General features: G+C 54.0%; 1 protein-coding gene across 5 annotated transcripts; it reads right to left on the minus strand.

The window, feature by feature from the left end:
* Positions 1-947: 947 nt before the first annotated feature.
* Positions 948-9,520, minus strand: ARRB2 (arrestin beta 2). Of its 5 annotated transcripts, none has more exons than XM_065897135.1 (15): positions 9,306-9,520; positions 6,373-6,403; positions 5,686-5,746; positions 5,530-5,574; positions 5,103-5,299; positions 4,750-4,809; positions 4,314-4,381; positions 4,045-4,180; positions 3,727-3,811; positions 3,355-3,427; positions 2,923-3,060; positions 2,127-2,210; positions 1,962-2,041; positions 1,793-1,883; positions 948-1,500 (listed from the first exon to the last, which is right to left on the minus strand). In XM_065897135.1, the coding sequence occupies exons 1-15, from the start codon at positions 9,326-9,328 to the stop codon at positions 1,407-1,409; spliced, it is 1,266 nt and encodes a 421-aa protein (XP_065753207.1). In that variant the 5' UTR covers positions 9,329-9,520; the 3' UTR covers positions 948-1,406. The 5 variants fall into 5 exon arrangements, with proteins under 5 accessions (XP_065753207.1, XP_065753208.1, XP_065753211.1 ...); XM_065897136.1 differs by having other exon boundaries at positions 1,793-1,847; positions 9,306-9,328; XM_065897134.1 differs by having other exon boundaries at positions 1,407-1,500; positions 1,793-1,847; positions 5,037-5,299; positions 9,306-9,328.
* Between the last annotated feature and the right edge of the window lie 3,840 nt (positions 9,521-13,360).

Consider the following 13,360-nt stretch of genomic DNA (forward strand, 5'->3'; position numbering starts at 1 on the left):
TTTGCCTGGGATACTGGAACTCCTCCTTGTCTTCCAATACTCTGCTCAAAGGTCACTACCTCCAGTGACATCTTCTTCCAGCCCTAGCCTAGATCAGAACTCCCTAGCTCCTGCATTTCTCCTTTGGAGCACAGATACTGCAATGATTTAATGTTTGCTTCGGTCACTGCCAACCCTATACTATGCCTGGCACATAATAGGGGTTTAAATCAAGATTGTTCGTGGAATGAATGAATGAGCCTTAAGAGAAAAAGGAGAAACGTTGGGCTACAGGAATGGGAGTGGGTGGGGGGGTGAGGGATGTCAGTGGAGTACTGCTAACTCCCTCCAGCCTAGCCTGGGGCTTCGGCCAAGCCTCTGGGAGTCCCTGATGGATGTCAGAGGAGCAGCAGTAGGATGTAGCTTCTTGGACTTGTCCACAGCAGCATGACTCCCTTTGGCTGCCCAAAGCCTCGGTGTCTGTGTTACAGTGTAAGGACCAGGCTCCACAGAGATGTGTGTCGTATGGCTTCTGCCTGCAGCCGTGGTGCCACTGAGCCCCAGGAGTGGACAGCTTGAGCAACCATAAAGAGCAGTGGAAATGAACACACTTGGTCACGACAGGTCACCATGCAGTCGTGTGTGTCAGCTGCAACAGGGAATGGCCTGCCCCGCGCACCTCCCAAGAACATCTAGTCTGCAGGGAAGGGAGTTATTATTCCCTCTGTAAATGAGTGAGTTTACTTTGTGGCTTTACCAAACTGTACCTTTGAGTTGGGACTGACCAAATCAAGTTTCCACGTTTACCTTGGAGCTCAGGTACAGCTCAACCATTCAGTAAACGTTTACTGACAGCCTGTGGTGCCACGTGGGTGCAGAGAAGAGACTGCGTCCTCACTCACAGCTAACAGTCATGGGTACGCACACTATGTGCTCCTTAAACGCTGCACAGAAAACACACACGCTCATGCCTATTAAAAGGTTTATTTTCTTCTTTATGCTCAGAAGCAAAGAACTGGCCTTGCCCCCCAAAGGGTCTCATCCTGAAGGAATGGGAGGCAGAGATAGTGACAGGAGGGGGTGTTGGTGTGAGGTTGAATGTGGGAGCTCTTCCCCCCGCCCTTTCCCTACTGTCCTCTTCAGTGTCCCCCTCCAAAACATTTAGGTACAAACCCAGCTTGCCACCCACTGGGGGCTGGGGAAGCACAGCCGTAGTCAAAAAATTAATGCCCACGATCCATAAGAGATGGGTCCAGTGTGTATCTGGTGGGGGATAGGGGAGGGAGGCAGGGGAGGGGTTGGTTGAGGAAGCCGCTGGGTGGAGGGGAAAGGAAGAGAGGCTGGGATCCCCCCCGGTGACAGTGGGGGTCTTGGTCCTGCCCCTACGTCTCCCAGCACCATCTACGCCATTCTTCCAGCCCCGTTTCCTAGCAGAACTGGTCGTCGTAGTCCTCGTCCTTCATCCCCTTCAGCCGAAGCCGGGCAAAGTCCTCAAACACGATGTCGTCATCTGTGGCATAGCTTGGTGGTGGAGAGGAGGGGTGAGGCGAGGGCTCTGGCCCTCCTTCTCCACCTCCCACACCCGTCCCGGAGACAGAGGTGCTGGGGCAGCCGCGGGGCTGGAGGTATTTGCAAGAAGGGACAGAGAAGGGGAGGTAATGGCAGCTCACATGGCTAAGTCCTCTCGATTGGATGCTTCAACCATCCCTCCCCCAAGAGAAAAACAATGAGGGGCAGAGGGTAGGTTTGAACATTACAGGAATCTCTATCCAAAGAGAGTCAAAGCTAGGAAGGTAGGGGGTGAGTCTCTTACTTGGTATCAAATTCAATGAGGTTGGTGTCCACAGGGGCATCTGTTTCAGGAGCAGCTGAGGGGAGGAGGAGAGTAGGGGGGTGGGGGGTTGCTGAAAGGACCGGCTTTTTCCTCCACTGGCCTTGCTTCAGGCCTTCCCTTGCGGGGCTTGGGCGGGTGGCAAGCTCACCTGACTGGGGTCTGGGGAGGGTGATGTGGTCATGGGGTTTGGGGTGCATAAGAACAAAAGGCAGTTCCACGGAGACATCCCTGGGGAGAGAGAGAGGCACGGTGATGAGATGACACTGCAGCGCCAGAGGAAAGCCCTGCGCCACTGCCCCACCCCAGCACTCACCCGCCTCGAGACACCACCAGCTTCACCTTGACCCTGTAGGACACCAGGATTCCCAGCACCTCCTTGTTGGCACCCTCCTTAACGCTGCAAGTGGGAGGAGGAGTTGGACCAGAGCGCATTGCCCTGCGCCCTAGGCTGGTCTTGTGTAAGGTACCCGGCTGCATCCTTCCTCTCATCTTCTCAGTTCTCTCCAGTAAAAGCCCAAGTCCTTGTGACCCAGCAGCCCTGCACTGTCTTGCTCTCCATTAGCCCTCTGACCTCACTTCCTGCTCCCACGCTGGCCTCAAGGCCTGCTGTGTGTGGTCGTGTACAGAGGTGCCAGTGTGGGTGAAATCCAGCCCACCCTTGGCGGAGCTGTTCCGAGAGGCACGGGGCCCGCAGAAGCCAGCAGTGGCTCTGCGGCCCCTCCTGCTGCCTCAGACACACGGGGCCGTCTGCCTCCGCGTCTTTGTGCCTGTAGTACCCTCTGCCCGGAGCACTCTTCCCCTGCGCATCCACAGTACCTACTTCCTTTATATCTTTCCTCAGAATTCACCTCTGGATTACGTGCCCGCCCCCCCGCGCCCCGACCGCGGCTTTATATCTCCTTTCTCTGCCTTGCTTTTTCTCCTCAACACCTATGACTAAACATGCCTTATATTTTGCCATTTATCTGATCTGTCTGGCCTCCGTCTCCGAGAACGTAAGAGATGTTTGGGGTCTGTTCTGTTCATCGATAGAGCCTGGCACACACCTGGCGTGGAACGAGTGTCTGTCTCCTGTGCTGCAGGACTCCCCTCCCCCAGCCCCCCCTCACATGGTGCTGGATGCCAGGTTGGTGTCCTCGTGCTTGAGCTTCCCGTCCAGGGCGAGACCGCGCTTCTCCCGGTTGTTGCTGAGCAGGGGGGTTATGGTGTACACCTTACAGAACGTGGAACTGGGCGACACCTGGTCACTGGGGGATGGGGACAAGAGAGCGAGACTCTGGGGGCGCAGATGGGGTGAGGGGGCAGCTCCCACCCCCAGCAGCTTCTCCCTGGTCACTAGCCCCTGCCCTCTTTGGGCACACGTCACAGGGAGGAGGTTTTGGCTCGACCTGCTCAATAAAATGAGCAGCTCGGAGCCACTCAGCTGGAGGGAATGCCCTTGTAAGTGGAGACAGTTCGGGAAGAATTGCCCCCCAACCTCACGTTCCCTGGGCCTACTCTTCTCCCCTGAGGTTGGGACCCAGGGCTGTTGTGCTACTCACTCTTGTTCGATCTGAGCCACAGGACACTTGTACTGGGCGGTGCTGAAGAGGCAGATGTCGGCGTACTGTCTCACTGTGGGGTGGGGTAGGGCCAAGCAGCTCCACATGGAGTGCCTGCAGCCCCCGCCCCCCAACTCCAGACCCAGGCAAGGGCCCTGGCCCCAGCGCATCACCGCCCCTGCCCCTCTGATGACCCGCACCCTCCCCCTAGCAGTAAACCCCACCCCCATCTCATCCTGGGACAGACAGCCTGAGTCCTTTGAGCCCCTCGGGTCTCCCCACTGGGCTATGTCCTGGGGCTGAGCTGATGCCTGAGGCCACATTTGCAGCAACTCCCTCCCCTAAGACACTTTTCCAACCCCCATGTCCTACCAGAGACTTTGATCTTCTTGACAGTCTTGGTGGAGTTGTTGGTGACGTGGACATTGACATTGAGGGGCTCCCCATGGTAGTACAGCTTTTGAGTGGGGGGGTCAGGTTAATCGGATCTTTTTTCACCGGTCCCATTATTAGTGTGCCCCCTGACACACACACACACACACACACACACACACACACACACGTTGCTAGGCCTCCTCCCTCTAAACCCAAGCCCACCCCCAGCTAAGGTGGCCTCCTTTAAAAACACCATCCTGACATGTGGCTTCACCCCTCCCCCCCGGGTCTGCAGCAGCTGGGTCCCCACCCCACCTCCTTGTCCAGGGAAGCCTCAAGGTGGAGGGACCGGTCAGACATGAGGAAGTGGCGTGTGGTTTCAGCCGAAGGCTGGGGGCCGGGTTTCTCTGGGGCAAACTGCACCTTTCGGATCACCAGACGCACGGAGTTCCTGGGGGCAGAGATGAGGGGTGAGAGGGTCAGTCCTCAGATGCCCAGACACTGGCTCTCGCCTCCCACAGGGGCCTGGGGCTCCTGGGACCCAGAGGGAATGGTCAGACCTGAGGGGAGGTTGCTTCTCTCACCTTTTGTGGCTTTTCTCTTCTAGTGATTTGGCACAGAAGGCTCGAATCTCAAAGTCTACCCCACAGGCCTTGGGAGTGGGAGAAAAGGTCACATCTTACACAAGGCCTCTGCCACTGCCGCCACTCCCTTCCTTCCCACTTCCCTGTCTTGGCCATGGACTCTTGCCCATCATGGTCTGAGGAGCGTAGGGCCTGGGTCTTCCGCCTCTGCCTCCCCGAGGCCCGGCCCGGCAGAGGCTCGGTCCTCGCTGCACAAGGTGAGCCCCTCTACTCAGGGCCGTGCAGGTCAAAAGCAGGAGGTGTCGCAACTGAACAGTGACCATTCCATACACCCACTGCCATCGGGGACATTTCCCTATCCTTAGTCCCACCCTGACGCCTCCTCCCGCCCCCCGGTGTGTCCCCTGGCTCTTGCTGGACCCTGTTCCTCCCGTACCTTCCCTGTGTCCTCTGGGCCTGGTTGCAGGGTGACGGAGCAGGGCAGGTTCTGGGGTATCTGTGGCAGAAGAAAAGAGTTCAGTTCTTCCAGAAAGCCCCAGAATCTTCCTCCCAATCTCAACTTAAGAGGTTGGAGGACTCCTGGAGAAGAGAAAGGAAAAAGGAAGGGGCCCCGGGGGGAGGCAAAGAGGCAAGGGCTTCCTGAGTGCAGGGTGACCCTGAAGCGGGGGTTCTAGGGTCCCTCCTCACTGTTTCTCCCAGACCTGCCCTTAACAGGTGCCTCACCCCCCCCACACCACCCTCAACACAGTCCCAGACGCTTTGCTCTGCAGAGGGTGGGGGTGTCCTCACTGTGAAAAAAAAGGGGTGGGCATGCTTGCCCAGCTTCCTCAGCAGCCGGTCCTGCAGGCGGGTGGGGGGCCGGGGCGGGTTGGGCGTTGGGGGGAAGGCCTGGTAGTTGGCGATGAACAGGTCCTTGCGGAAGGACAGGCCCAGCACATCCAGGTCTTCGCGGCCATAGCGGAAGGCACAGGTGAGGGTCACAAACACTGGCAAAGGTGGGCAAGGTAGGGTGGTCAGGAGCCCCCCTCCCACAGTCCCCTCACCTCCTAGCAGCAGCTGCTCCTTCCTCAGCAGCATAAAACCTGCCTGAATCCTACTCCTGGCTTCCGCCTCGGCCCTCCATCTCCCCAGGGCCCCTCTCAATGCCAGCCCATTTCATTTCCCCACCTCCCTCTTTCCCTCCCTCCCCTGGGGCCCCTGGACTCAGGGCCAGTACCTTTGCGGTCCTTCAAGTAGTCAGGGTCCACTAGCACCACGCCATCTGGGAGGGGACACATGAGCTCAGTTCCTGTCAGGGCCTTTCCTCCATTCCTGGGCCCAGGAACTTCCTCCCCTCTTGGGGCATACGATGCCACTTTCTGGGCACACTTACCTACAGGATCCACTTTGTCCAGGTGATCTACAAAGTCCCGCTTGCCCAGGTACACGGTGAGCTGAGGATGCAGAAGGGTTACAGGGAAGATTGGGTAGGCGGGTGGCAGGGCTTCAGAGCCCTCAGAAGTGGCTGCCCTGACCCTGGTCTTCCCAGGCTGGGGTATCTGAAGGAGTTTCTCCTGGTTTCCTCCCAGTGGGGTTGGAAGAGGAGAGTGGTGGGCTTTGCCGGACTAGCCAATCTTGAGGCTTTTTAACTGCTCCTTAATATCTTTTCGCACTTCTGAACACCAGTCGGGTATATGTGTGTGCGTGGGTCCAGGAGGACCTGGCGCTCGCAGGCAGTTAGAGAGCCTCACTGCATGTCCTCAAGGACTTCTGGGATAAACAGGCCATAGCCTGGGGGGATGTTATCTGTTCCCAGCCCCAGGCACCCGTGGGTTGGCTCCTAAGTGAGCTTCCGGCCCCTCCCCCTTGGTCTCACTTAGGGACCCAAACTGAACTGAGCCTGTCCCCACCCAGCCCTGTTGCTGGCTCAGGCCTTTGCGGCAAGGGGCTTCAGGAGGGAAGGAAGTTGGCTCTTAGCTGTCACAGGAAGTGGGGAGCTTGGGGTTGAGGACTGTCTAGGGTCAGGCTGGGCCTTGTGAGGGCCCAGGTAGGGTTGGGAGAAGCACTGTGGGAGACTCACCTTGCAGTTGGGACTCGACTTCTTGAAGACCCTAACAAAACAGAAAGGGAAACCTCACTGCCTCCCTCAGACTCAGCAGGGACCCCAGTGCCAGGACCTTGTCCCTCCCAGCCTGAGAAGCAGAGGTCACCCGAGATTCCTGCCTGGAGGCTTTGGGGCCTTACCTAGCCCTACCTGTTCCCACTTCTTCCCAGAAGGAAAGGTAACCAGAGGTCCTTAATACTCCCAGCATGGCAGCCCCTCAAAGCTGGTTGCCATGTCAACGCCCCCCCCACCCCCCCGTAGTTCCCCTCCTCCCATGGCAGTGGCCACTGGTTGCCAGAGGAACCACTCAGGCTCTTCCCAGAGGACCTCCCCCAGGGGAACCTGAATGGACAGGTTGCAGTAGTGTCTGTGTAAGGCCTAACTCTCTTTCCATCTCTGGTCTCCACCTCCCACAAGAGCTGGAGTACTTGAAAGAGCAATGGCTCTAAAATGGTTTCTATTATGGGCAGTACCTAAGTGTGACCCTACTCTCCATTAACCTCCAACTGTCCCCGTCTCTGATCTCAGCAGCTTAAAAGCGTATTTGTCTTTCAAGGCCCAGCTCAGATATCACCTCCTTTAGAAAGCAGATCCAGCCCAGACTCTGGTCACTCCCTTTTTTGGGATTCCTGTCACACGTTGTTTATGCTTTACCTATGGTGTGATAGCGTGCAAGGGCAGTTAGCTGTGTATCATCTATCTCACCAGATAGACCGTGAACAGCAGAGGCCTTATTAATTTGGGTGTCCCCAGCACAGCACCAGCCATGAGACAAACACGGTGATGCTGGCTAACGTTTATTGGATGAATGGTCTATGCTCAGTACTGTTGCAAGTATTTCACGTGTGTTATCTCATTTAACACTCTTAGCAACCCAATGATGGGAGATCCTAATGTTCCTATTTTACAGGTGAGGAGACTGAGGCACAGGAGAGGTCAAATATTTTACCTAAGGTCACAGAGAGTAAATGGTGGAATTTGGGTGCAAACAGGTATTCTGGCTCTTCATCACTAAACTATTGTACTATCCTGCCTCTGTTATTGGCATTAGGTTTGTTGGAGTGAAGGAGATTCACTTTCCAGTTGCTGAAACAATCGAAGCCTGGACTCCACCCATTGCTGGGAGGGTAGGGAGGTGTCTGGCAGCCCCTGTGTCCTGGCCACTGTGGGCCTATTCTTTGCCGCACCATCCTGCTCCTCCCAATCCACTCTGCCTCCGTAGTGATATCTGTGAAGGGTCCCCAGGTAGCAGAAATTGAAATCCTGCCAAGTGGCCCATCCCTCCCCTAACTCCACCACCCCAGTTTTTGCTATAACAACTTCACATGCCCCTTCTTCCCAGAAGGCCAAGCTATCCAAAGACTATAAGGCATAGGGTATGGAGGCCCCCAGGTATCCCCATCTGATAAAGAAGAGCAAACATTGGTAAGGTGGCAGCTAGGATAACCACCCTATCTCCTGTCCCCACTTGGGGGCTGACTGCTGTGGCATCCTCCAGCTCTCCCTCCCCTTTGCTTCTGGTTTTCCTCTTTGTCCTAGTGTTTCTTCCTATTAGGAGTACTGGCAGAGGGTTGGGACAGCCACAATCCGTTGGACAACTGGAGTGTGGCTCTGGGGTAATTGCCCTGAAGTAGCTGCAGGGCACCTGCCCTTTAGATTCTAACCCAGCCAGCCTCCTGCGGGCTAGGGAGGAGCAGTGTGTATACTGAGGTTGGCATGACCAGAGAGGTACCCAGTGAGGGGGCAGGGGGCAGCAGAAGCAGATGCCCCTTCACACTTCCTGCTATTCTCTCCATTTCCTGTGGCCCAGAATTTGATGGGGGTGGGAGGAATTGTGCCAAGTCAGCAGTCCCCCTTTGGTCCATCCGTCCCCCTCCCTGAACCACATAACGGAAATCTGGGGCCTCCCTCAAGTCAGCAACTTCCCCTTTCTCTGTGTTTAACCCCTAATCCAGGACACCAATCCTCCCTCCGATCATCTCTCCAATATCAGTTGACTTGGTGCTCACAAACCTATGCTTTCCTACTCTACGGGTCGGGGGGTGGTAGGGCTGGTAAAATTTTTTTGCGGAACAAGTGACAAACCAGAACCAGGCCCCCATTCCTGATCCTCTCCGGAGAGAAGCAAATAGCCCCAGTTTTTTTCCTCTTTTGCTCCTGCTCTCCAGGGATTCAGGCGTTCACCCACTGCCCCCTTGGGGGTGTTGGGTCACAACAGGAAGTGGATTTTGCTAGAGACCAAAAAACAGAACTCGGGGTGTCAGTGGAAGGAAGGAGCCTCGATTGCACAGAAAACATCCGGGGAGTGGATGGCGTGCCCAGGGCAGATACAGCTTCCCCTCACCCCCGGGAAGAGGGGTAAGGCCCAGAATCGGGGAGGGTCGCCAAGCACTCTGCTCCACCAAGATGAAGCTGTTGCTCCTAGCAACCCGGGGGAAGGCAGAAGTTTGGAAGCGGAGCCACCCGGCCCTTGGGACAGGTTGGGGCAGCCCGACTGCCTGTGGGTTACTGGACAGGAGGCTTTCCAGTGGCTCGGAACGAGTCTAGGCGGGGGATCCCGTCCTGGCATCCAGCCTGCCCATACCCGTCCCCTCGGGGCCGGCCACCTGCTCCGCCCTCCTCCGCCCCTGCATCGTAGCCTGTACTGGAGTCGTCCGGCCCCCACATGTCTGCGAGAACCCAGATGCAGGTTTCCTGATCCCCTTCAGCCCTCGCTTTCTGCATGGGCTGTGGCATGCGTTCCCCTCATCATCCCCGATGACCTAGGCGTGCGGCCCCGGATGGCTGTCCCCTAGGGACCCAGGAGTCCGACCCCCGGATTCTCTCCCCCGGGTTCCTGTCTGGGGACCGTCCCGGCACCCGCCCCGAGCCGCCGCCCACGTCCCGCTGCGTGGCCCCACCTCTCTTACCTGGTCCCGGGTTTCTCCCCCATGGTGCGCGCGCCCGCCGCCCGCCCGGTTCGCGGCTAGCTCGCAGCCTCCTAGCCCGCTGCCAGGTCCCTGCTCCTCCCCGCGCCACTGCGCACGCGCGCCCCCGCTCTTTCTCCACTCCCCCCTCCCCTCCTTTCCCCCCCGCCTCGGATCCTGGGGAACTGGGGCCAGATGCGTCAGCCCGGATCGCGCGCGCCACGGCGCTGCCCGCCCTCTCTTCACAGACACGCGCGGTGATTGGCTCCACCCGCTCCCTCAGCACTCCAGCCCCACCCTTCCCGAAGGATCCCTAGCTGGCGCGCGCTGTCCCTACACCCTGCTCTTCCCGCCCATCTCTCCGCCCCTCCGCACCCGCTTAGGAACTGATTTGGCCTCCTCAAACGAAGGCGCCCGCCTTCCAAGAGATTAAAGCCCTCTGATTGGTTCCCTGCATCCAGGACCTTGCAGGGGTCCCCTCCCCTTTGTTTGCTTTCTCAGTGGCGGTGGAGGAGAAGGCGGTGGTGGGGGCGGTGCAGGAGCTCAAGCACAGTCTAGGAAGGAGGATGAGGGGAGGCACACGTGGGTGAACGGTTCCAGTTGCGTGATGCTCGCCTATGGCGCGCCTCTCACCCTCTCACCCCAGAGCTTGTAGCCGTCTTTGGCCCGCCCTCCCGCTTCTTTATTGTGGTGTGTCAGCTCCCCCTGGTGTCTGTCTTTGATCTTTGCAGGGTTACTTTTCCTAATTTCTCTTAACCACCCTTCTCCATCCGTTCATCAAAGCTAACATCCATTCATGCACGCCTGCATCCATCCATGCCTATTTTGTGCTAATCACTATGCTAGGAGATGGGGACCCAGACATGAAGTTACATGGCCCCTGCCTTCCTCGTATGGTTGAGGAGACATATAAAGAGGTATTATGATTCTAGGAATGCTATAATAGAGGTATGACTCAGAAGACAAAGTGACTCCCAGCGCTTGACTGGGGGAGGGATGGAGGCAGTGCAGGCTGTCCAGAGGAGGGGACATTTGAGGACAATCTTTCTGAAGGGTGGGCAGAAGTTGAGAAAGGGTTTTCCAAAGAGAGAGAAAGGCAAGGGGCACATCCTGTTCTGAGGTGTCTGTGGGGTTAGAGGGCAGGAGAGATAAGGCTGAGGAGGATGGCTGGAACAGGAGTGTGAAGGATATTGTATAGCAGGTAAAGGAGTGAGACAGGGGCCTCTCGTGGAGGAGGACACATGGATCCAGTAGTGGTTTTTTTTAAGCCAAGGGGTGGCTTAAAATCTTCCTAAAGGATGAGATTTCTCCTTTAGGAAGATAATTCTGGGCAGTGTGGAGGGTGGAGGGTGGAGGGAGTGGGGCACGGCTGTTGTAGATGAAAACTAGTCAAGGAGAGATGATGAACAATAGAGTGGAAGGGAGAAAGGGGGCCAGGCTGAAGAGTCATTTTTAGGGCAAAATTGAGCGGACTGGGGGAGGATGATGGATGATGGACATTCCTAGACTTAAGGAGCTAACGTATTCTCTTTCTTCCATCTCTTTCCCCATACTCCCCTGTCTCCCCCAAATGAACTAACTTCACCCTTCTCCCTCCACTTTTCTGTGCAACAAAAAGTAATGTGCACAACAAGTTTCTGAAATCATCTTTAAGGTTCAAATACAGGCTTACTAACCAGCTGCTACTTCCCCACCCCCAGTTCTCCCACCACCTTCTAAGCTCACTCTTCACACCTTTCGAGCTTTAGCTCATGCATTTCTTTTTTTTTTTTTTTTTTTGCGGTACGCAGGCCTCCCACCGCTGTGGCCTCTCCTGCTGCAGAGCACAGGCTCCGGACGCGCAGGCCCAGCGGCCATGGCTTACGGGCCCAGCCGCTCCACGGCATGTGGGATCCTCCCGGACCGGGGCACAAACCCGCGTCCCCTGCACCGGCAGGCAGACTCTCAACCACTGCGCCACCAGGGAAGCCCCATGCATTTCTTTTAAACTCATGAATCACTTTTGTCAAAGGGTCATGACCAGTAGGTAATGAGATCTATATTGCTACATATCTAAAGTGATTTTGGAGCTGAAAGGTAGTGGTCTGCATGGCATTAAAGCTACTGTATTTAAAAAAAATACTAATATAAAGACAACTTTAGAATATTAAAGAAGGCTGGAAAGAATGAAAGAGATACACCATATAATCATAGTGGGAAAAACCATCATTATAAAGACATCATTTCTCATATTGCCTATACATTTAATGCTGTATCAAAATAATAATGAGACTTTATTGAGGGGGGAACCGGATTCTAAACATTATCAAAAGAATCAACTTTCACATATAGTCAGGAAAATTCTGAAAAATTGGAGTGAAGCAGGCATTTGTCTTACCAGATAATTTGTTATGTTATGATAATTAAAATAGTGTTATTGGGGCAATCATACTAAATGTGGCGATGAAACAGAATAGGGTGTCCAGATACACACCCACATGGTAGTATTTCAAGTCCATGGAGAAATAATGGCAGATCCACTGGATAGGGTTGGGACAATTGGCTATCCATTTGGGGAAAAAAGTTGTATCTCTCACACCTTAAACAAAATGAATTCTAAATGGTTTAAGATCTAAATGCACAGAATAAAACTATAAAACGATTAGGAGAAAATACATGAGAATATTTTTATAACCTTGGAGGTTAGGGAAAGCCTCACAAGATATCAGACCCCAGGGCTTGAAATAATAACAGCTTACACTTTATGTACGGTATCTACCATGTGCCAAACATTGTTCCAAGCATTTTACAAATACCAACTCATTTAATCCTCACAAGCCTATGAGTGAATGTTCTACAATATCCCCACTTCATAGATAAAGAAGGGGAGGCACAGTTAAGTAACTTGCAGACTCACACAACTTGCAAGAAGCAAAGCTGGTGTTTAAACCCTGCAGTCTAGCTCCAGAGTCTGTGCCCTTAATCATAACACCTTACTTGAAAAAGGCTAAGAAGTTTAAAAATAACAAAATAAAAAGGCAAATTGGAAAAAATCCCTTGCAACCTTGCAACACAGATAACAGTCAAGAATACGTTCCCTCATCTACAAAGAGTCCCTACAAATTAATAAGATAAACAACCCAATAGAAAAAGGGGTAAAAGTTATGGAAAGATAATTAATAAAGAAGGAACACAAGTGTCTACTAAACATATGAAGTTACTCCATTTCACTAATGAAACAAAAGAAATTGAAAGAAGGAGATATTCTTCTTTATTATTGAGTAGACAAAATTTAAAAATAAACCTAGTTTTGGGATGATGTATAAACTAGAGAACACTGTTCTACATGGTTGGCAGGGGCGTTAATCGATGCAAACTTTCTAGAGGGCATTTTGCTTAGTTCTTGCCAAAATTAAAAAAGGCATTTTCTTACATCCAAAACTCATTCATTTATTCACTCAACAAATATTTACTGAGCACTTTTTATGTGCCAGGTACTACTGTTCTAGGGGATGAGGATAAAATAGTGAAGATGACAAGACCCTTCTCATGGGGTCTGTATTTTAGACAGAAGAAACAGTCAGTGAGGACTTCCCTGGAGGTGCAGTGGTTAAGAATCCGCCTGCCAATGCAGGGGACATGGGTTCGAGCCCTGGTCTGGGAAGATCCCACATGCCACGGAGCAACTAGGCCCGTGCACCACAACTTCTGAGCCTGCGCTCTAGAGCCCGCGAGCCAAAACTACTGAAGCCTGTGTGCCTAGAGCCCGTGCTCTGCAACAAGAGAAGCCACCGCAGTGAGAAGCACACGCACCGCAACGAAGAGTAGGCCCCGCTCACCGCAATTAGAGAAAGCCCACGCGCAGCAATGAAGACCCAAAGCAGCCAAAAAAACAAAAAAACACAACAGTCAGTGAATAAGTAAGAAAATAAATTTTGGATAGTGCGATGAGCTGTAAAAAAAATTAAATAGGGTAATGTGATAGAGGGTGATCGGGGTGAGAGTGGGAACTTCTTGAAAAGGAGCCCTTTCTGAGGATGGCCAGATGGCGTCAGTCATACAGAGTCAAAGGAACGTTT

Source organism: Phocoena phocoena, chromosome 19 (genome assembly GCF_963924675.1).
Source record: "Phocoena phocoena chromosome 19, mPhoPho1.1, whole genome shotgun sequence".
Lineage (NCBI taxonomy): Eukaryota > Metazoa > Chordata > Mammalia > Artiodactyla > Phocoenidae > Phocoena > Phocoena phocoena.

What these genes read in the sequence shown, in the direction of transcription:
- ARRB2 (XM_065897134.1), bottom strand. Translation starts at nt 9,328, where the DNA reads ATGGGGGAGAAACCCGGGACCAG. An exon ending in GGACAAAGTGGATCCTGTAG is followed by an intron (nt 5,575 to 5,685) that starts GTAAGTGTGCCC and finishes GTCCCCTCCCAG; the next exon opens with ATGGCGTGGTGCTAGTGGAC. An exon ending in GCCCAGAGGACACAGGGAAG is followed by an intron (nt 4,382 to 4,749) that starts GTACGGGAGGAA and finishes CCCACTCCCAAG; the next exon opens with GCCTGTGGGGTAGACTTTGA.